The following is a 22,823-nucleotide window of genomic DNA, read 5'->3' on the forward strand; positions in this document are numbered from 1 at the left end:
GGAACTGTGGGGGAGTAACTCCACATAATGACCAGAGCTAGCAGGAACTGAGCCCTTACCAGGTCCCATTCCAAGCACTTTGTATGTATTAACTTGCTTAATCCTCATAATGACAAGTGGAAGAGATGCTATTTTGTCTTCTCCACTTTATAGAAGAGAAAAACAAGGATAGAGAGGCCAAATGATGTGCCTATGGTCAACCAGCTAAGAAGTAGAGAGGCAGGACCCGAACTCAGGCCGTCTGGTGGTTCTTGGTAACCCCACCACAAGGATACCAGTCTGCCCAGGGCTGAGGGCAGAGGGCTGGACCAAGAGCAACTGGTACTGCAGACCTGCAGAGGCCTTTAGAAGTATCTCTGTCCATGCCGCTCAGATGAAGTACAAACTGGAAGGCATTTGCATCTTAAAACAGAATCTTGGAGAAATGAATGTGTTATCCAAAGGAATGAGTCTCAAATGGGCAATATTCGAGAATTTGTAGGGAATGCTGTGTTGGCCAGAGAATGTTTCCAGGTAAAAATAACCCTCTCCCCCAAAACAAACTAATAAAAACAAACAAACCAAGCTAAACTAAACTAAAAAATAAACGACAACAAAAGCCACCCAGAAAACCACCCTGTAGGCAATTACCAATTCTGTTTATAGAGAAAACTGATAGTTTTAGAAATAAAGGGAGAGAGCTATAAAGGGTTTCAAAGTATAGGAGGGATTTTTGTGTTTTCATTTAATACCAGGTTTCAAAGAAGGAAGAATATGTCTGTCACCGTTACACACTCTGTTTAAAACCCATCCAGATGTCTTAATGGGAGTAGGAGGGTCCCCATGGCTGCTTCCCAAAGCCAGTAAAGAACTCCTCACTGAGAGTGTGGAGCACATGCTCGGCAGGTCCCCTCGCAGCCATCACTTCTTTTTGAACACTTGACGGCACACCTGGTCGCTGCACGTCAGCTCCTGCAACATCAGAGAGTGAGTGAGGGATGACAGGCCTTCCTTCTGCCCAGCCCCTGGCCCTCTTGGGGCGGGGGAAGCTGGAATAAGAGAAGATGCTTAGTCATTTTGGGAAAGTGTATCTCACAGATCCAATCAGCTGGCATGCCCTGCAGGTAGCGGTAATTTGATTTTGACACTTGTATTGCGCTTGAACAACTATAAAAATGAAAAATGCAACAAAATTACCCTCCTGGGCAGGATTTCTCCTACTTTCGTGATTAAAGTAACATCGCCTAATTTATAAAAGGCAGTGAAGTCATGAAGAAGAGAAAGATCTAATAGGGAGAAGTATTTAGAAGGTAAGGGCTGATAAGCTGTCCCTCTGCTTTGTGGGCTTTCTGGACTCTGGTGATTAGCGCCTTGGTTGGTGGTGGCACAGGCGACAACAGGGTGTGGGTGGCAGAAGGGCTCCCCCAGGTCTGCCTGTGCCAACAAGATGCTGTCCCTAGGCTTTGTCGGCACCTCATGACCCGTTGAGAGTGGAGAGAAAAATATGAGTGTGGGGACAACCATGAAATCATTGTAGTTGATGACGAACCCGTTGTCTTAGCCACAGGGGCCACTGGGGATTGTACTATAATTAAACAAACAAACAAACAACAACGTAATTCAAACCAGAGCAGGTAAGAAAAATCATCAATGGAAACACAGCGAGTGCCTCCCATATGTCACCAGTTGACATTACCTGCGACATAAAGATCTCAGAGGAGAAAAGCATGGCTCTGAAGGGCACCATGGTGACCTGAATACTGACATTGGAGCCAGGTATCTGGCTGACTCCATAGGTGAGTGAATGAATGAATCAAAAGCCATTCATTGAAGGAGCCATTCATTTAACAAATGAGTGACTGAACACATGAAGGAGTGAAAGATTTTTCATTATTTCAATGCTGGACCCATAAATTGCCTTGAAGATTGAAGAATGAAAAGTTAAACTGTCTAGACAGATATAATTTATCTAAAGAGATCAGCAATTGTTCTTACTGCTCTGTTCTAAATAACCTAAAATGTGTTGGGATCAGGTGGACACAGCTTATGATGAGAGGCCAATGCCCATGGTCTACAGGCAGTTCCCAGGCCCAGCTCGCCCCTGTTCATCCTACCCATACCCCAACTCCTTTTTTCCTAGGCCTACATAACTGTGAGGAGGCCTGGCCTCACCCTCCTCTGGGCCATCTTAATTCTGTGCCTCACATTTCTCCCCAGCTGGTCTTTTACAGGTTCCCTGCATTTCTCCTTAGATCTTGGTTCCCTAACTCAGCATTTTGAACTTTCATTTTAATTGGAGCCATCCACAGAAACAGCCGTACAGATTTCTGCCTGAAGTCTCCTGAGCCAGATGTGAATGGTTTTTTGACCACATGTATTTGGCTTGAGCTCAGGGGAGGAGTGCAGGGCCATCTTACTTGTCAAAGCCCCTGGCAAGGTGAATGGGCAGTTTGTATGAGCACAGTGGAAGGAAGCTGGACAGACTCTGGGACTTACCAGGTATAGCTTGTCATCCTCAACCCACTGCCTCCAGCCACGGTTCTCCTTCTCCCCCTTCTGCACACACACGAGGACATCACCTTCCCAGGTGACCAGCGACTGCAATGACAGGTTCACAGACATATGAGATGTGGTCTTGATTGGAACTGGACAAGCCTAAACCCACTGCAGTAGTTCCTGCAGCCATTCCTGGCCCCCCACTTGCTCAATGGGCAGAGCCCTCAGCCTCAGCCAAGCCACGATCCTTCCGGTCTCATTTTCCACATGCACCCTCCATTCCAGCCAAACCAGCTTATCGAGGCTGGCTCTATTGTCTTTTAAAGCGTTCTACTCCTCTATTTTATCGTATGGTACAGATAGCATTTCAAATCAGAGGAGGAAAAGATAATGAATTTGACTACATAACAATATAAAATTTCTAGAAGGGAAAAATACCTAAAAGTCAACAGATGAATAACAACCGAGAAAAATAACTGTAATATATATCAGACAAAGGCCTGATTCTCTTATATATAAAGGGCTCCTATAAATCATTAAGAAAAAGATCATTAACCTAAAAGGAAATTCAACAAGGATGTGAGCCAATAGCTTATAAGGGAAAACACACAGACACACAACCCTAGCAGATGGCTTTTAAACATAAGATACTCAACCTCACTCAATAAGAGAAAGGCAAATGAAGGTTGTTTGTTTTTTAGATATAATTCATCATATGGTCAAAGATCAAAGAGTGGTAACACACTGCAGAGAAGCAGGCACTCTCCTATATGGCTGGTGGATATATTGATTAGTATTAATCTTATTGTGGGGCAATTTTATGTTACCTTTCAAAATATAACATGGTGTGTACTCTTTGATCTAGGAATTCTATTTCTGGGAATTTTTCCTACAGGAATCATCTTGTTAGGACTGCCCACTGTAGGGCAATAATAAAGTCATAGAAGTGCCCTAACTCACAGGGGCCACACGGATGGCTCCAGTGCCAGCCTTGTCATCTAGAACCAGGAGGGTAGACCTGCTCCTGGGTTTCCTCCAGGCAGCAATGCCTACTGGTTAGAATCACAGAGGTGGCAGCAGAGATGCAGAACTCATGCTAGATGACCAGCAGGTTGGAGAAGACACAAACCTACTGAATCTCAAGAGGCAGGAACCCCCGTGCACGTATTTGCAAATTACACACCCCCAAACTCCACTTGTCCTCCCTTTACCTCTCCCAGCACCTGCATGGGACGATCTTGTGTATGTACCCCCTGAGATGATGACGTCATTCCCATTTAGGCAGTCCTTCCTCAGGGACGACCCTCATGCTAGGTGATTTTCTTTCAAGTGTGTGCAAACCATATTATGCCTCTATGAACAATATTAGCTAAGGAGCAGATATTTACTTTTCTCTATATTTTGTAAACCCAGTTGGTGATAAACTGAGGTGTTTTTTAATTCACTGTCCTTACACATTCAGGTTTTTTTTGTTTTGTTTTGTTTTTTGTACAAATCTGTTTTTTTTACAGATTGTTAAGTGTATCTATTTTGAAAATAACATTTGACCTTGATCATATTCTAAATTTTATGTACAATTTTATTTCTCTTTATTTCACTCCTCAACACATCACTGCATTATTTGTTACAGCAAAGGACTAGAAGCCTCATAAATTTTGTCAGGGAGCATCTGGTTAAATATGATGTGGTTCATCCCTGCTATGCAGCCCTTAAAGGAGGCAGTTCTATACTTACAGAGAAGAGCAGTCACCATAGTGCATAAAGTTTTTTAAAAAGCTAGGAGCGGGGCCATGTGCATAAAACAAGAGGGGAATGTGTATGCATGCATGTGTTTGTACAGGCTCTCTGCCAGGATGTCAAAGAACCCTTAACAGTGATTTTCCTTGGAGAGAAAACTGAGAGGCTGGGGCCAGGATAGGAAAAAAATTTTGTTTTTTACTGTTTAAATTCTAACCATCGGCATGTATTAATATTCCCCAAGTTAATTTAACTACAAAATTCTACATGTTTTCTAAGGGAAATATGTCTCTTCTTTCTCAGGGTTATCCAAAGCTTCACATCTTCGAATGTCTTAGAGAAGCTTAATTCACAGGATGCTCTCCTAGCTCTTCCGGAAGGGAGATGTTGGCTGGAATATTCCAGAGTTCCCTCCCAGATAGATGAGAAATTAATATTCATATGTCATTGCCCATCATCAGTCTTGGACTCAGTCTCCTCCCAAATAGATGGGAAAGGACTCATGTTTCCTATTTGGGCAAAGACTGTGTCTTCTAATCCCTTCCGTTCATATTGTCTTACATATAATGGACACCTAATACATGTTAATTGAATTAGCGTCTGTCTCTCTGCATTAGACAATAAGCTCCATAAACAAAGAGGCCATGTCAGCTGTGCATTTCTTCAACCCCAGACTTGGCACAGTCAGCAGCGCATAGGAGGTGCTTGGTAAGCCTTGTTGAGTATATCCATGGTAGACTTTGTTAAAACTGAGTCTCGAGGTAAACCCACATAGGGGAATAAACGAGCGCGTGTATTCTTTCTTGATGATAGTTCTTGACAACTCAACCACCCCGCCTCCTTGCCTTGGTTTCTATGGAACAACTGGAATGCACACATATCCATCTATATGGACACTGGAATGGGCCTACGCTGAGATTTCCCCTATCACAATGTCCAAAGTTAAGGTCATTTAAAACAACCCTTTATGGTAAATTAGATACAAGTACTGTATCTAAATTTATAGAAGTTGATAACTATACTGTGGTTATATGAGGATATTCTTAGGGAATGCATACTGAATTGTTTAGGAGCAGCATGGCAGATGGTTCAGAAAAAAAATGTATATCAGAGAGAGAGACAGAGAGAGAAAGGGAGAGGGTATGGAGGGAGGGAGAGAGAAAGCATATACAAAAGATAAAGCAAATGGAGCAAGATGGTAACAATAGGTAACTCTTGGTAAAGAGTGTATAGGTGTTCTTCGTTATGTTCTTGAAATTTTTCTGTAGATTTGAATCACTCCCAACTAAGTTTTTGAAACAAGGAAAATAGCTCTTTACATTAAGAGACACTAACACATTTAAACTCTTCCCAGCATCTCCGCCCCCATGTAAGAGTTATTTCTTCAGCATCTACCTACCTTTCAGGCAAACCCTGAGGTAGGAGCCTCCTGGAGGAAGTTTTCTCCTGGGCTCTCTAGGGACATCATGACAACATTAGTGGGTTTAACTGCCATTGTCTTTACCTGCTGTTCCTTGCCCTGTCTGCCCCAATTGCTTGTTTTAAAATTGAGAAATAATTCACATACAATACAATTCATCCTTCTAAAGTATACAATTTAACCATTTTTAAATATATTCACAAGGTTGTAAAAGCATCACCACTATCTAAATACAAAACATTTTCATTGCTTCCCCCCCCAAACCCTGCACCTATTAGCAGTCATTCCCTGGCAACAAATTTCTGTCTATAGATTTGCCTATTCTGGATATTTCTGTCTATGGATTTGCCTATTCTGGACATTTCATTTAAGTCAGATAGTAGATGACCTTTTGTGTCTGACTTCTCTCGCCTAGCATGATGTTTTCCGAGTTCATCCATGTTGTAATATGGATCAGTACTTCATTTCTTTTTATGCCTGCATAATATTCCATTGCTTGAATATCAATTACTTCTTTTAAATATAATATTATTTGAGGTAACTTGTAAATTTTTGAAAAGAGCTTCAAATTCTCTTAAAAACTAATCAGGGTAGGCGGTGAGGAAGATATGGCCTGCAGGAAGGAAGAAAGGGTCCCTGAGCCCCTCAGAGAAGAGTTGACCCCATGATCAATGTGGTTTATTACTGCTGCTCCAGGATGGCAAAGAACTCGGCATTTTAGGGCCCTATTGAGCCTCTGCTGCAATCTCCCCGCTCCAAACATACCTCACCTCCCAAATCTTCCTGATGAATGGGAGATTTTTAGAGGGACTCAGGAGGGTAACCAAAGAGAAGTGGAGCCCTGGAGAATAAGAGCGTGAGTACTACACAGACACACACACATGAATGCACACACATGCACACAGACACACGGCTTGTGGCTACATTCAGGTGTGCCATCAAATGTGGGCAACAGAAATTAATCAGAGAGATAGATCCACCCATTCTCTGTCACTCCTTTCCAGCTGAAGGGTTCCAGTCAAGTTATAGGAAGTAGGTAGTCCTCAGGGCACTTGCTTTGTGTTTAGCCCTTTGCTGGAGATCGAGCAAACTCTGTCCTGGGTACTTCTCAGCCCCTACTAGTGAGTGAGTGAGTGAGTGAGTGAGTGAGTGAGTGAGTGAGTGAACGAGCGAGTGAGCGAGCGAGTGAGTGAGCGAGTGTGTGTGTGTGTGTGTTAGTCCCAACTTGTTCCTGTGGGCAAAGCAGAGACAAGAAGTGGAAAAAGGGGTTCTCTCTCTTCAGGCAAGGAAAAAAAGAGTGGAAAGTGGAGAGACAGAAGAAGAGTGGGTGTTAACAGACAGAATCCTTTAAGGGACAGAAAGGCTAAAAGGATATGATTTATTTCAGGAAGAATGAGTTCTCTACTATCAAAGGTGATAAAAGAACAAGTCAGAGAGAAGAGGCTTGTTTTTCAGTAGCCCACACCCCAAATGGAAAGACCAGGGAAAATGAATCTTTTCTGAACTGATTAGGTTAGAACAGCAGAGTGATGCAAAAATTCTGATCAAATTTTCCTATCAGTTCTGCTGTCTGATGAATTAGCCTTCCAACCACACAGTTCAGAAAAGCCCTGTCCATCCATCAACCTCGCAGGGAGGGATTCACAAGGGGCCATTCCAGGGCTCGGAAGCTTAGGCTCTCATGCCAAGATGGCTCTGATGGAAGCATTTCCAAGGTGCTTTTCATTTTCTACTTTTCTTTAGCAAGGAGCACTAAATATAATTCAACTTTGACATGATTGGCTGAGACTATCAATGCTGCAGGATAACTTGAGAAATAAAATGTGTCCTGCTCTCTTGGCTTTAGAGTCAGTACCAGAGAATGATGACAACTTTTCCTCCCGAGCCCAGGAAAGAAGCCAGAGCTCATGTCCCTTGCTATAGGGGAGAGCCGAAACCTCTGACTTTGACAGAGCTCCTGGAAGCACTAGAGAAGAGTAGAACTCCGGGGAGAGTAGGGCTCATGGTGAATGGGGGAGGGCAGGGCGGAGGGCCCTGTATCTTTTTGGCACTTTGAGAGACTGGCCCTCTGCTGGTAGTGAGAGCATGGGCACACTGGGAGCCTGGGCAGAGGTCCTGGTGACGGAATTGGCACACAGGAGGTTGGTGCTAAGAATATTCACGCTGCCCACCCTCGTATAAACTCCATGGGCACGGACAGTGAGCGGTCAATGGCAACCATACTAGATGACAAACTGGAAATCCTTTCCTGGACAGTGTGTTCCATGGGGTTCTTGTATGATGCTAAGATTGGGGTGAGGAAATCCTTAAATTTGACTGAGATTTGATTTCCCCCCATTCCTGTTAGTGGGGACAACCAGGTGTAATTGGATTTGGAAAACCAAAGACATGTGCCCTGAGTGTGAGTGTGAACACTGCAATAATTGGTCACTAGGCAGTAATACCACATGGTGATCCTGGAGGAGAGGGGACTTGTTACTCCTGCTTTCGCCATCACCACCCCACTTCTCCCTGCTGCTACCACTCTGCCTTATTCACGAACTGCTCCTCTTGGTGACGGCTTGCCTCTTCTGTAGACTCTAGTTCTTTGGCTTTGAAATAATTCCCCATTTACGCACTCAGAGTAGTCTGCTCACTTTCAGGGTTCTACCTAAGCCCACACAATGCAAGCAGCTGTAAGTCTGGTCTTCTGATGCATGGAAGATTTTTTTTTTTTTATTATTATGTCCTGTGAGTGAAGGTGATATTGAAGCAGAAGTCACACACTTACCAGAGATTTCTCTAAGTTAGTAGAACTGGAGAAACCCTGACTTCATTTTATATATCGAATTTTTTGTTTGCTTTGCATTGCATTTTTCTAAAAATAAATCAGTTGGGATCATCTAAAATTGAGATATTTCATATAAAAACATATGAATTGTCAATATCTCTTTAAAAGAAAAAAAATCTAAGAACATGAGGCCTCAGTCCTTCATTGTAATGCATGGCTGGTGCTGAGCAGGGCTGCCCTACTAATGAAGCTATGCCATCCAACTCACAGAGTCACCATCCTCTGCCATGATAGTCTACCTTGCCCTGTTCTCCTCGCCTTCCAGGTTCATGTCAGTATATGAGTTGACTTCCTACCCCAGATCCTGGAAAGGCCAGCATCCTTTAATCTCTCTTTTGCTTATAGGCTTAGTGCAGAAGCCAGCTTGCTTCTTCCTACATAAAATAATAATACTTATTGCTAGCATTATTAAGCCTATTCTGGTCCCCCCCTTTCCAGGCTGTTTCTGTCATTTTCTTCGTAGCGAAGCCAAATGGCCACTCCCCGCAGAGTATATAAGTAAAAAATACCTGCCCAGGTTAGTACCTTAACGTTCCGGTTGTCCAGGCCCTTGGTGTACTCCTCAAACTCCACTCCAACAGTGAAATCCAAGTTATAGTTGCGGAATGTGCTGTTGGTTTTTGTCTTGAAGTGATCGTCGTTTTGATCAATGGTCTTTGTCTGATTTAGACGTACTGCAATCTTGCGGGTGGCAAAATCGATATCTGTTGGCAAAGCGAGTTGAAGAGGTTCTGATGTGCTCAGTTAGACTAATTCATTTTTTTTTTAAACAAGGCCAAGCAATCAAGACCAGAGACACAGATTAGGGCAGGCTACCTTTCTTTGCTTAAGTGGAAAACAAAAGTTGTCTTACACATGGCCAGTTTGGGCATCTCAGTCAATTGTTAGGAAACATGGGGTAGTGCATGTCTCATCAGGAGCCATGATAGGAGCGGGGTGTAGCAGGTGGGGCTCATTCTTGAGCTGTAACTCTCCAATTCGTGCTTGTGCACACATATATACACACAGCACACCCATGAATCCACACCCCTCCACCATAGCAGCTCCATTCTGTCTGACATATTGAATTTCTTTTTTAAGAGTTTGCTAAACAAGAGACTTCATGGGTAAAAGAAAAAGGATTGTTTAAAAATAACCAGTCTAGATCATGGGTAATGAGGGAATTTTGTTAATGTCCACAGCAGGAAAGCATACGTACAAACTTCCATTTTTAAAGCAGGTTGGGGGCTTACCTAGCTCGGATGTTCTCCCTCAGTCATGGCCCTCAGTACAGTTTCAAGCATATTCTGGTTACTTAATAAACACTTGCTTAGAGTCTCTTTTGTTGTTTTTAAGGAAAAGATGGATAATTGTTTATATTTTTATTATGAAAAATTTCAAACAAACCAAAGGAGAGTACAAGGAACTCCATACACCCATCACCCAGATTCAACAATTATCAAGATTTTGCCTCATTTATTCCATCTACGGCTTTTCTATGTCTTCATATTTTAAAGGAAATCTTGTTTATCTCTTACAGAGTAAGTAAAAGGGAGCATACCTTTTGACAGGGTGTTTCATTTCCTAATCTTTGCATTTTATAGTAAGAAGCTAAGTGCTGAGCCTACATCCTTGCATACCCTTTGGTCATGCATAAAATGTCACCCAAGCCAAAAAGTTGCTGTCCTGTGGAATAGATCTAGAAGTAGAGGATAATTCTGGAACTGCTAAATTTCTATCTTTGCTATGAACATCATTAAGCCCTTAGTCTCTTGCCAAATCATATTTGACTTCCTTTATGCCTGTAAATTCTCCATATATCTTTGGATACCAATCTGAATCTTTAATTTTTTTTTGAAAGTCCACCTGGAAGATTTCAAAAGCAATGAGATTGATTCCATTTTATCCCAAGGGCAATAATAACCTCAAGAGTAAGAGCAGTTCAGATTCGTTGAGGGCTGTTTTCCTGAGAGTTCCAGCCCCATCTCTATGACAGGTAGGTGATTAAACCTCACACTCTGTGCTGTCTGCTGGGGGATAAATACTATTGTGTCCACAGGAGAGACCAGCAGCTACCAACAGTTCAGGGAGCTTGTGTCAGTTTGGAGAATTAACATCTCTGCTGGCTGGGCATCCACCCCTTCTGCTGCCCATCTGCAGTAGCCAAGCATGACCTCCCTCCCTCTCTCTCCCCATTTCCCTTCTGACTCATTTTCTTCTGAATCCCTCTTTGATAAATATGATTCTCCTTCTCCCAAAGAACCAAGGAGAAGCCCGAGCTGGCTGTTTGGACAATGACAGGATTACGTCTGCATGGATGAGGGCCCTGGCTGGTCTCTTGGACCCTAAATGGTATAAAGTCAGCTTTTATTATAAGAGAATAATTTTAAATAACATCAAGCAGCCCAAGAGGTAAAAAAATTTACATACTTGCATCCTAAGTTGAAACAAAATTATGTTAGAGTTGGCCCAAACTGGTACATGAATGCTAGTGCCTTGCTCAGCTACTGTTCCTCACTACTGGTTGAGAAACTTCCACGTCTAAGAATTCCCCAGTGAGTCCCAAAGCTGGCTGCTCCTCAGGATCACCTGGGAAGATATAAAAACTACAGACTGCTGGGTCCTATCCCAGACCCCAAATCTCTGGATAGTTTCAGACCTTGGACTTCTTCATAGAGACCTGTTCGGAGAAAGACTTCTATGGTTTAAAAAATCTGAAAGCTACTGTCTAAGCATCTACTCGTGTCATAGGCGGTGAAATGGAGGCCTAGAGAGGTTAAGCGACTAGTCTAAACATACCCGGCTGAAACAGCAACCACAACGGTTTGGTAATTGGACGGCTGTGTAGAAGAATCAAATTGGGAGGATGAAACATTGGTTTTGAGCTTGCATGACCAAGGCGAGAGGTGAGAGTCAAGGAAGTCCACGACCGTACTAGTTTTAGGGGGGAAACATACTAGCTGGGTTTTAGGTAATGTGAGTCAAGGGGCCATGCTGCGTGGACCCTTGCTCCTATTTAGGGTGATGATGAAGACACGCCTTCGAACCAATCAGGAATGGTGCCCCATGGTGGAACCTCCCTGGAGAAACCTCCCTCACTTCATTCTCCCAACAAACCCATGAGATAAGTATATTATCTCCATTTTACCGAGAAGGAAACTGGCTCAAAGAAGCTGTGTCACTTGCCCTTGGTTAGATAGTGAGGAAGCAATGGAGGTAGGACTTGAACCCAGGACGATCTGTCTCCAGGACCAGCACTGTGCTCCACAAGCTCTGGGCTGGCCTGTCTCTTCAGGTCAGACCTTCTTAGTTTGTGCACTTTCTATGGCTCCCTGAGATACCAGTAACTTCTAACTCTTCCTTACGTTTCCCCTGGAGCCACAAGGACTTCTGGATCCAGCTGGAAGAGACCTCCCTGTTTGGAATGGTTTATCTGCCCCAAACCTCAAGCCTACTGTCCCCACCAGACAGCAATCGTTTTCTGGGCTCAGGGCTCTTTAAGGAGTCTGAGTTGAAGCAGTCACACTCTAACCCCTACATGTTCTCTGACAGCTCAATTAGCTTCAGCTCTGAAGCTCATGGGCATGTCTCTGACACACAGCCTGCAGGCCACATAGGTGACCCTTTATACTATGAACACTTCTAGGCATCTCAGCCAGCAGTCACAGAGACCACGGTGCCCCACTGTGTTTGCCATAGGGCTCAGATACATATAATATTTGGCAATCAAAAAGAAAAACATCCTGTCATCAACGAAGGTTGGAAAATGAGAAATTAAAACCAAGAGAGGCTAGTTTCTGTACTGAAGCACGTCACGGAGCCTTTAATCTAGGAAAGATGCTTTGTGACTCCAACTAGAGGATGCAAGATGTAGCCTTTCCCAACCTCTTGTGGCTATAGAACTGCTTTGTGGTAGGGAATCCAGCTGGCTGCATGATCCACAGAACATAACATGAAAAGGACTGACCAAACCCCTTCTGAGGCATTTATCTCAGTCACCTGGGTCCTCAGTTATGGAAAAGTCTGTTCAATTTTTCTCCCTTTGAGGCAACTGCTGGACTGTTTGGAAGGGAGAAGGCTAGACAGGACCAAGTGGTCAAGGATTTCTGACTTAGATGAATCCTTCCTTAAAATTGCTAAAAGCCACTAAAGAATATCTTCCCTATTCTAGTCAATATAAATGCATGCTTGCAGTAGGCGGAGGGCTAACATGTCACACTCCAACTCATGTTTCTCTCCTCCTCTCAGAAAAATGTCAGCTTATGTACATGTGTCTAACTTCAGTCACATGGCTAGATACATGTGTCCAGATCTAGAAGCAGCAGAGAGCAGTGTCTGTAAGTGGAGCTATTGTGAACTGCCTCAGGTTATTTTGAGGATTAAGTTTGATAGTGTGTCTGAAGAGCTCTGCCTAGTGGCTGGTGGCTTGGGGGAATGGCGCCATAAATGGCAGCTGCTGGCATCATCGTAATCACCATTACTAAGTCCCCTGAGCTCACAGGCCTGTTTGCTTGGAGTCCTTCGCATTTTTCCAGATACACCCTGTATGTTTGCTTCTGAATCCCTGCCTCTGTGCTCCCAGCTCTCCAGATCTCATAAGGCCCAGCCCCAGTTTCGCCTGCTCCAGCCTGTTCTGCTTTTTCTTGCTTCCTTCCTCGCCTGCTATCCAGGGCATGCTATTGTATGCCCCAGGGGACACGGCCTGGTATTTTCACTTGATCTTAGTCAAAAGGCCACGCAGTGATTACTGCCTGGTATTTTCCTCTGATTTTTTCTTGGGGTTGATTCTTTCTTCCAAAGTCTCACCTCTTTGAGGACAGGGACACTGCTGTTGCCTTGCTCTGTGTCACCACCTAACACGGCCCAGGGCCGGGCACAAAGTAGATGCTCAAGAAACACTTATGGATTGGTTAATGGGGGAACATGTTCTAGGACAGTAGTTCTCAAAGTGAGGTCCCTGGGCTGGCAACATGACAGTACCTGGGACCTCTTAGAAATGTAAGCTCTGGGGCTCACCCTAGACCTATGGGGGATTGGGCCCTGCTTGTTTTTACAAGCCTTCCAAGTGATTCTGTGTACGCTACAGTTTAAATTACTGGTACAAATGAATGAATGTGAGGGTCGGATCCAGGTCTAAATCCTGGCCCTGATTTCCCAGTTATTGTCACTTTCCCTTTTTGAGCCTCAGTTTTCTCACAATAAAACGGGGAGAAAGGGGCTCATTTTATAGTCATTTAATGTAAGAATTCACTTAAAATGATGATAAAATGCTTTCCACAGTGCCAAAGAGCCTGTGGGTTTTTGATGCACATTGCCCTCCATGCCTTGGTCTTTTCTATTCAGATCAAAACCAATGAGTAGATTGGCATTTAGTCTGGAGTGAAATATTTGGGTCACATTTATATGTCGCCACAGCCATCTGCTGTCCAAGGGCCCTGGATTCTGAAGAAACAGTCAGGATGGTGGCTGATCTACTCCCTCCTTCACATAGCCCTGGCCTGTCTCACAGGCATTTCCCTAGCTGCTTCACGCCCCGGTTTGGCCAGTGGGTAGAACCGACTTTAGCTCCCACTCTGGCCCTCCGTGCTAAGTCCATGCATGCTGTGCTATGCCCTGCTGCTGGAATCAGTTAGGAGATGGGAAAGAAAACCACGGGTCACGTATTACCCAGATACAACAAAGAAGGGGTCTCCAGCAGGCGAAACAACAAAGGAAGAATAGGGAATTAGAAGTTTAGAATTGAAGTGTTCCTCAGCGAGCAAGTCTATTTTCTCTCCCCAGATGTGGAAATTGAGGCCGAGAAACATTAAGTGGTGAGTTCAGAGCTAGGCTGGAGCTCCTGGAAATTTGTCTACAAATACCTTCCACTGATCATTCACAACTAAGGCTTCCCTAACAAAAATTATTATTTGTCCTTGGTTGCTTAGAAAGGTAGATCACAGCTAAAAATGCCTATTGCTGAAGGAACTGGTTTGTCCTGGAAACACCATCCCTAGTCAATCTTTCTGATCAGTGCCGGAGGAATCGTGTTAGGGGCTCAATGTAAACGGAATCGAGCATACTTCTCCAGATTGAAAAATGGTGTGGCCTCTTGGCCACCCTTTAGCGTTTACACAGGCTAGTTAATCATATCGCCTCTGCTCCACATGAGGGAAGGGAGCCAAATGTTTTGTTGGCAGATTCGTGATATTTCTAGTCAAAAAAAAAAAAAAGTTTACCTTCAGCTGTAAAATACACATACATACACACACACACACACATATAGATTGCAAAAACACTTCCTCTTTGTAGTTTGCAGAGAAAATTATTTTCTTGATATAGTATTTTAACACCAGGGCTATCGAATATATTTTATCTGCTTTTCTGGATTAAAGGTAGCTTCGAGCCTGATTTATAGCCAGGTAAAATGAATTTCTATCTCAGAGGAAAAGGTTCAAAGGCAAGCTATTTTTGAATAATATATATGGCTTGTAGCTGCTGCAGAAGGAAAAAAAAAAACAACACTGAAATGACTTTATTAAAAGCATACTTTTCATAACTGCATTTTGAACAATGCAAGCCATAAAGTTGAAATATGAGTATGCTATTCAACATTCAAATGCTTTGTAATGTGCTTGTGAAAAAAGCTAAAGTTGCAGGCTAAAAGGGCAGGTGCTCTTTGTAAATTAAAGAGCAGAGATGCACACATATTCATCATATGAAATCTGAGACCCGTTCCAAGTACAGCTTCAATGGGCTTCAAACCTGGACTCCTTAATTCTCAAATTATCAGCACTCTTAGGCAATTGTGAAAAGCAGAGTGGAAGAGCAATCTTCTCTATTTCTCCATGTCATTTCTTCCTCCAGATAACATATTTAGCCAGGAATGGGCCTGGTCCCCTCCCTCCCTCCTCTTCTCGCTCCCTCATGGACATCTCCAAATAGGTTTAAATTTTTCCTCTGGTCCGCAGAGGCAGGCTGGAGACGCTGGGGTGCCTCCCTGCTCCCCTTGCACTAATCCCCCTCATCACTCATAGTCTAATATTTACCACTGGAATCAGGGTGGAGGTACTGCCAGTATATGCAAGGAAGGAACAAAACTTATCTTCACCTGGGCTTTTTCCATCCCCGCCCCCCCCCCACCCAATCCCAGCACTTAACTAACCTGTTAGAAAGTACATTCAGTGCCATGTGGTTCAAGTAAAGACTTTGGCAAGGTGACTTGTGAGCACCAGCAGGAACCCAAATTTTGTGAAGGCAGAAGAGGATGTAGCATTGACCCTTGGCACTCACTCTTTGAAAATTAACATCTTTGATAATTTGGGGCAAAACCAAAGGTGGCCATGACATGTCATTCTGCTGTGGCTGGCAGTGAGTCATGTGGGGAGGCTGGTATGTGACATGAGTCACCTGGAGTCTCTCCTTTTCTACTGAACCAGTGACCAGTCTCACAGAGAAAGCCGACTCTCTAGTGCTGGGTTAAGGAAGTGACGGTTCTATGGCAGGGAGTAACATTATACTTACAAATATCTATACATCTGGGATTTGCTGAGATGTCCACATATATCTCCAAACACCCAGGGCCTCATGCTCAAAAAGGCACGGTAGGCAAGCTTCACTGACTTGTCAGTGTTGGAAAAGCCACCCCCGCCTCGTGGAGTGGGTGTGGAGGAAACTATCCAGGTCTGCTGGTTTGCTTTCAGCAGGTCGAACTGACAGGGTGGCCCCACCTTAGCTGCTTCCAGCTGAGCCCTTTGATACCCATTTTGTTACTGCCAGTAATGTGTCCCTCTGGGCAGGCGAGAGGAATCCAGTGTCCTGTTTCCATGGTGGGAAGGTGACTCCAGCTGAGGCATTTCTGCATGGAGCATCATGGACTTTAGCTGGAGCAACTTCTTGGGGCCGCGCGACACTGTGAGCTATCAGCAACTAGGTAAACTGAGGCACCAAGCATTTCCGCATTCTGGGTTTAACTAGTACTATCACCTATGGTTTCAATCAGGAAAGGATTATACTACCCACTCTACACCCAGAGCTGAAATGATATTCTCATTAGAGTGGAATCATCGTAGTATGATGCTAAATCAGAAGGTTTAACTGAAGGTATCCAATACCATGGATACCTATGACAGAGCTATCCAAACATCACATTCACGACATTGAAGGTGTAAGTTGGTATGAAAGAGGCCAGAGGAAGGCTCTTTTTAGAGAGAGGATTTTCTGGAGAGAGCTCACAGTGTGCCCTGCATCCCCCAACCTGCCCAGAGGGGACAGAGGGTGCTGGTAGGAGTGCTTGCCTCTCATCTTTAACCTAGAGAAAGAGGCCTCAGGGCTCACCCTGCAGAGTTGAAAACTAAACTGAGACTGGATTTTATATCTAACGTCACTACAGGGCTTATTATTTGCAAACGACAAAGTTACTTTCTGATATTCCCTGAGTCCCCCTTGTTCAGCATGCTGCTGAAACCTTGAAACCCCAAACAGCCCTTGTTCAAGTGCTTTCAATCATACCAAACCACAACCACTTCCAACATCATCTGGAGAAATAGGCAAGGCTGGTGCTATTTGCCTTATTTGGCAGATGAAGAAATTGGTTCTGAAAGGTTAAAAAATTGGTCTAGGTCAGAGTGAAAGCCTCAGGTATATTGGTCCCTCTGGTTTGGTTTCCTCCTCTGTACGATCTTGTCCAGAATTATAGTTCTATAGCACCAGACCATTTATTTACCTGCAGATTGAATTGGAATCCCAGCTGAGCCCCTTGAGACCTGTTTTCAGTCACTGCCAGGGCCTGCCCCACTTGTGTCCCACTAGGCAAGTGAGAGGGGTCAGGTGACTTGTCTCCATGGTAGGAAGGCGACTCCAGCTGAGGCATTTCTGCATGAAGCATCATAGACTTAAGCTGGAGAAACTTCCTGGGGCCGCGTGACATGGCAGGGCTCATTCAGGGTGCTAGACAGGTGCACCAGGGTGAGGGCACTGGGAGGAGGATTTTTGCTTCCTTCCTGTTGTCCCATGTATATTGAGGTAAAATTGATAGCCAGGAGCAAAAAAAACCACAAAAACTGCCAAACATGTCACAGCCCTCCTTATTCACTGACGCGGTGGAAATGTTCATCAAGCTAAAAGTTCATTGCACAGAAAAATCCATGATATTCATTCTTAGTGAGACTTCCCATCACCATATCCAAATTATCAGACCTCCTACCCCACCTGCACGCAGGCTTTTTTCTCGTATTTCGCACGGGGAAGTTCCAGCCAGGAATTCCCTATGCGGAGACCACTAAAGGTGGAAGAGATGATCAGGAGGCTGTTGCGGGTTCAAATAAGGATGGGCAGCCAAAGCCCCTCGCTCCGTGCCTGGCCCATGATAGCTGCCCAGTGAAGTGAGCTTCCCTCTGTGGGTCTAGTTCTGCTGGTTTCCAGTGTTTTCTGACAGCCCCGCAAGAGATCTCACAGGAGAGTCAACTCAGTTGACACACTGATTGAGCCCCTAGCCTGGAGTTTAGTTTAGAAGCCAGAGAAGCAGTGCTTTTTTGAATCTATATGACAAAAGCCTTTCCTAGCCTTCTGCAGGCTTGATTTCCTCTAGGCTGAGAGAGATGTTAGCCACTTTTCTGCTTCCCCACTACAAGACTGACAAAAGAGCAAGATAGGGGTCATTCGTGGATAATATCAGGCCCAACTGGTTATCTAAGAGATGGCTGTCACAAGGCAGGGGAGCTACTGCATTTTCCTCTTGTTTGGCTTTACTAGTGTATGTATGCATGCGTGTCTGCAGGGGGATGTGTATGTGTGTCCTCCGCTCAGTGTATCTTTTCTGTGTGTCAGGTACTATGCTAAGGACATTCTGATATAATCTCATGTATTATTATTCCCAATTTGCAGGCAAGGAATCTGAGCCTCAGAGAATTTATATGGCTTGATCGGGAGCTAGTAAGGGAGGAGCGAGGCTTGCCTTCAGGTCAGTGGAACTGCATGGCAGCACTGTCTAGAGGATCAGACCCCAGTCCTCCTGAAGCTGCTCTCCCTCGCTCACCCTCGACCTCCTCCTTACCCAGGGCCTTCATGTAGCTCTCAAAGTTGTCATTACTCTCCATTTCCCAGGTTCCATTTTGGTCCTTTGTCATGGCGGTGGCCTCTGGTTACCGTGGGTGTGTGGTAGATATCAAGGAGCCGGCTGCAGGGAAAGCGTGTTGAAATGAGTCACTTTTATAGCCTAGTGGATCGCATTTATGACTTTGAAGATAATAGGTTCAAAGGTGATAAGCACAGCCCAAAGGAACTTTTCTTTCCTTTGCAAAGTTCAGAAGGACAACATGCAAAATCCTGGCCAGGCAAGGGTGTCCTGGTGACCCCCACCACATGCAGGGCGCTGGGGCAGCTCATTTTCACTGGCTGAGCTTCCATAGAGCCTGTGGCCCCACAGAGAACACTCCACCCAGCACCTGAGAAAAATAAATAGCCAGTACCCACCCTGCATGCACTATAGGCCACCAGTTCCTAGGCCTCAAACCTGGAGCCTGTCAGCCAGGTAGCTAGCACTTCTAGTCTGGCTGATGAAGCCAAAATGATGGAACTCTCACCTGTGGCCCTCTTCCCTACTCTGTAAGACCAGCCTGTATTTTTCATCTTGTTTCACCTTTCAAGAACTCTGAGTTACGATTAATCATCTCCATTTTACAGATGAGAACTGCTCAAGGAGGTTAAATCACACATCTAATAACAATTGGTAAGTGGCTTAAGCTGGGATTCAAACCTAGGCCCGCCTGGCTCCAAAGCTCTTTCCTCAACAGTGTGCTAAAGTCAGCATGGAAGGGCAGCTTGAGAGCCTGACTCTCACTTGCTTCCCCGAGGGCCTCTGAGCAGCAGGGTTACTCAAGAAAAGTACCTCCTAGGAGCATGAATCTGCTGAAAGCAAGCAAGACATGGAGGGAGGCCAGATGGCAGGCATAGGGACAGTGAGACTCTGCTTCAAGACCCTTACAAAGTTAGGAACCTCTAGAGCAGGGGTTCTCAAACTCTAGTGTGCGTCAGATTCACCTGGAGGGCTTATTAAAATACAGATTGTTGGGCGCGACTCTCGAATTTCTGATTTAATGTGTCTGGGGTAGGGCCCAAGAATTTAATTTTTAGTAGGTTCCCAGGTGCCACTAGTGCTGCTAGTCTAAGACCACATTTTAAGACCTACTTTAGAGAGTAATAGAAATAGAAGAAACCAATGGAGAGGGAACATAGAATCTTTTTTTAAAAAATAATTTGCAATTTTTCAATTACCGTTGGCATACAATATTATGTTAGTTTCAGGTGTACAACATGGTGATTAAACATTTATATAACTTACAGTGTGATCACCCCCAGTACATCTAGTACTCATCTAATACCATACAGTTATTACAATATTATTAACTATATTCCTTATGATATACTTCACATCTTTACAAATTTGTACTTCTTAATCCCTTCCCCTTTTTCACCTCCCACCCCAGAAAACAGAGTCTTTGAAAAAGTTTCAGAGTTGGCCACGCTAAGTTTTGAACCCAGTTTTCACTACTTCCTAACAGTGGGACCCCTGAACACTCACCTTCTTTGACTGTCAAGTTCATCCCTTGAGTCTCAGGGTCATTGTGAAAATTAAAGGTGATAATAAACATGAAGCTCTTAGCAGAGTCCCTGACACATAGCATGTGTTCGTTCCAAGGTAGTGGCTATGGCATGGGTTTGTAGATTAAGCTCCTAGTAAGTATGTGGCTTTTCATGTGTCCTCAACAAAACACAGCTTCAATATGCTCTTTGGTTTCAGATCTGTGAGTGTAGAATAAAGGAGGGTGGGTACTAGGGGAAAAAAGTGAGAGGCAGTGGATGAAAGAAAGTGATTGCCAATCACCAACTCAGCCAGTGTTGCCTCCACGCCTTCTAGCCAAGGAGGATCACCTGTTGTAGAATTGGCAGCAGAGCCCCAATTTCAAAAGTTCTAGTGTGGCGGGGAGGTGGGAGGTAGACGGGGTACAGGAGTCAAATATGTGGTAACAGAAAGAAATCTAACTATGGGAGGTGAATACATAGTGCAAATATATACAGGCTTTACTGTTAAAGTTTGCAGCTGAAACTTGATTTCATTAACCAATGTCACCATAAAAAAAATTAATTAAAAAAAAAATTGCTACTAAAAAAAAAAAAAGTTCTGTCCCAGGGCCCCTTAACTCTCCACATATACGAACAAATCACATACTGGATGTTCCATTTTCTCAGCTCCCTGGGTGTCTACACTTTGGAACTTACATAACTCTCTGTGGAATCCCTTAGGTGACTCTTAACCCTGAGAAAACTCATCAGCCATAAACCAGTCTTCCTAGGTTGCAAGAAACTTTATGGAGACCACACTAAAAAGTGAAGGCGTGGGTCTTTCAAGAAGCTTGGGTCTAAGATAAATCAGTCAGCTAAGAGCAAGCGCAACAGGGATCCCCAGGCATTTACCTGCAGTTCTCTGGAGTATCTGACTGCCTGGGCTCCTCGCTGCCTTCCAGAAGCCAGGCAGCTTCTCAGGCCCAGGCCTGCCCGGCTCAGCCCTCTCTTCTTCTCACGAGATGTGAAGGCCTTTCTGAAGCAGGCAAATGGCATCACCTGGTTGCTGTCTCAGCTTCTCTTCAGGGCCCACTCCTTCCTTTCCCTTTGAGCAATACCCTGTGACTTGTATAACTGGCTCAACTACATGTGCTTATTGTGGAAAGTAGATAGTGCATCAGATTTGTTTCACCTGGATGGATACCCAGGAGGAAAGGGACCTGAAATCCCTTCAGCTAGCAGGCAGCACAGGGCCTTGCTTTAGTTTTTATGTAAATTGTGCATCTTCTCCAGTTTTGTTCCCAAAAGGAAGCTCCAGGAGAGCAGGAGGTCACAAAATCTCATGTCTCCCAGGGCCAAAAGGATCAAATTGCTCTGGCCCAGAAAGGGGCCATTCGCAATCACCTGTCCTCCCCATTCCCCCATTCCCCCTTACCAACAGTCAAGAGGAGATAGAGAGCTGGCAGGGGTCACTCCAGACCACCTCTTCCTGAGGGGGCTGCCTCTCCAAGGATTCCTGGGATGCCCTTGGCAGTCCCACCCATAGAGGTTGTTTTCACTAGACCTAGGGAATGCTTGTCACTTCCCAGATTAGGCAAAATCTGTTTATTTACTGCCTCTCTCCCCGAGATTAGGGGCCATTTCTTGTTTTGTTTACCACCATATCCCCAGTGCCTAGCACATGGCAGATGAGGAATAAACAAGTGTTTGTGGAGTGAAGACTGCTTGTCTTGAGTGTGAGTCGGGGAGGGCCCAATTTCCCCCCAATTTTCTGCGTACTTTGTGGAAGGAAGGGCAGGAGGACTTTAACTACCAGTGATGCTATGACCAATCATAGTTCTTTTCAGAACTTCAAATTAACTGAGAACATTGGTGAGTTAATCAATAAGATATTGGTCTAATACTTTCCCATCATTTATCAAATGCCATTTGATGTGTTAAAATCAATGAAAATGTGCCCATTCAAAACCTTTATTAGTATTTTGTTTCCAATAACTGGTTTGACCCATGATTAGAATAATAATTGTGACCTTTCCTTGGAGTGCTGAGCACTTGTCCAAGCTTGTTTCATTTAACCCTCTTAGCAACGCTTTGAGGGAGGGGGTGTCAGTCGAAGGGGACCTGGGGGTTCTTTAGCTACTAGGCAGCTGGGCCTTGTTTTAGTTTTTATGTAAATTGTGCATCTTCACTTTTGCTTATGGAAGGCAGACCAGGAGAGCAGGAAGTCACAAACCCTCAACACTCCCAGGGCCAAATTGGCCCAGAGAGGGGCCCATTTGCAATCCCCTACTCTTCCCACCCTCTCCCACTCCCTTACCAACAGTCAGGAGAAGGTAGGGAGCTGGCAGGAGTCGTTTCAAACCACCTCTTCCAGAAGGGGCCTCTCCTCCAAGAATCCTCCGACTGCCCTTGGCAATCCCACCTGATGGAAACTTCTTTCCACCCACCTTCCTTCCACCAGGCCTAAAGAACATTTGGCATTTCCATTTACTATAGCTTGGAAATCTTTCCAAATCAGCACATATGATCTACTTCATTTTTATTTATTTGTCTATTCATATTTTATTGCATTTTTTAATAGGTAACATAGTCACGTGGTTTGAAATGTAAGTAGTGTGAAAAAATACACGATGAAAAGTCTGGCTCACCTATGTTCAGTTCTCACTGCTGATACTGCCAAACAAGAAACCATTTATATGAATTTCTTGTGTATCTTTCCAGAGTTTTACAGCACATAAAGTCAGATATGAAGATATTGTCTTCCTCTTGTCTTTTTTATCCAAAAAGGAAAATACAATAAACTTGGACTCACATTTTTCTTTTTCCTTATTTTGGCCAACT

The 22,823-nt window shown here is 44.3% G+C and overlaps 1 protein-coding gene across 1 annotated transcript; it reads right to left on the reverse strand.

Moving 5' to 3' along the window:
* Nucleotides 1-740: 740 nt before the first annotated feature.
* Nucleotides 741-18,603, reverse strand: RBP2 (retinol binding protein 2). The gene is made up of 4 exons (XM_039836833.1): nucleotides 18,475-18,603; nucleotides 8,988-9,166; nucleotides 2,476-2,577; nucleotides 741-951 (listed from the first exon to the last, which is right to left on the reverse strand). Exons 1-4 carry the CDS (start codon nucleotides 18,545-18,547, stop codon nucleotides 901-903), a joined length of 405 nt encoding a protein of 134 aa, XP_039692767.1. The 5' UTR covers nucleotides 18,548-18,603; the 3' UTR covers nucleotides 741-900.
* Between the last annotated feature and the right edge of the window lie 4,220 nt (nucleotides 18,604-22,823).

Source organism: Pteropus medius, unplaced genomic scaffold (assembly GCF_902729225.1).
Source record: "Pteropus medius unplaced genomic scaffold, Ma_sr-lr_union100, whole genome shotgun sequence".
Classification (NCBI taxonomy): domain Eukaryota; kingdom Metazoa; phylum Chordata; class Mammalia; order Chiroptera; family Pteropodidae; genus Pteropus; species Pteropus medius.

Bases quoted from the DNA above. Each gene is read 5' to 3' on its own strand.
- RBP2 (XM_039836833.1), bottom strand. From the start codon at position 18,547: ATGACAAAGGACCAAAATGGAACCTGGGAAATGGAGAGTAATGACAAC. The intron at 9,167-18,474 runs GTAAGGAGGAGG...CTTTGCCAACAG, and splicing joins GAGCTACATGAAGGCCCTGG to ATATCGATTTTGCCACCCGC. The intron at 2,578-8,987 runs GTACTAACCTGG...CTGTCATTGCAG, and splicing joins TGGACAACCGGAACGTTAAG to TCGCTGGTCACCTGGGAAGG.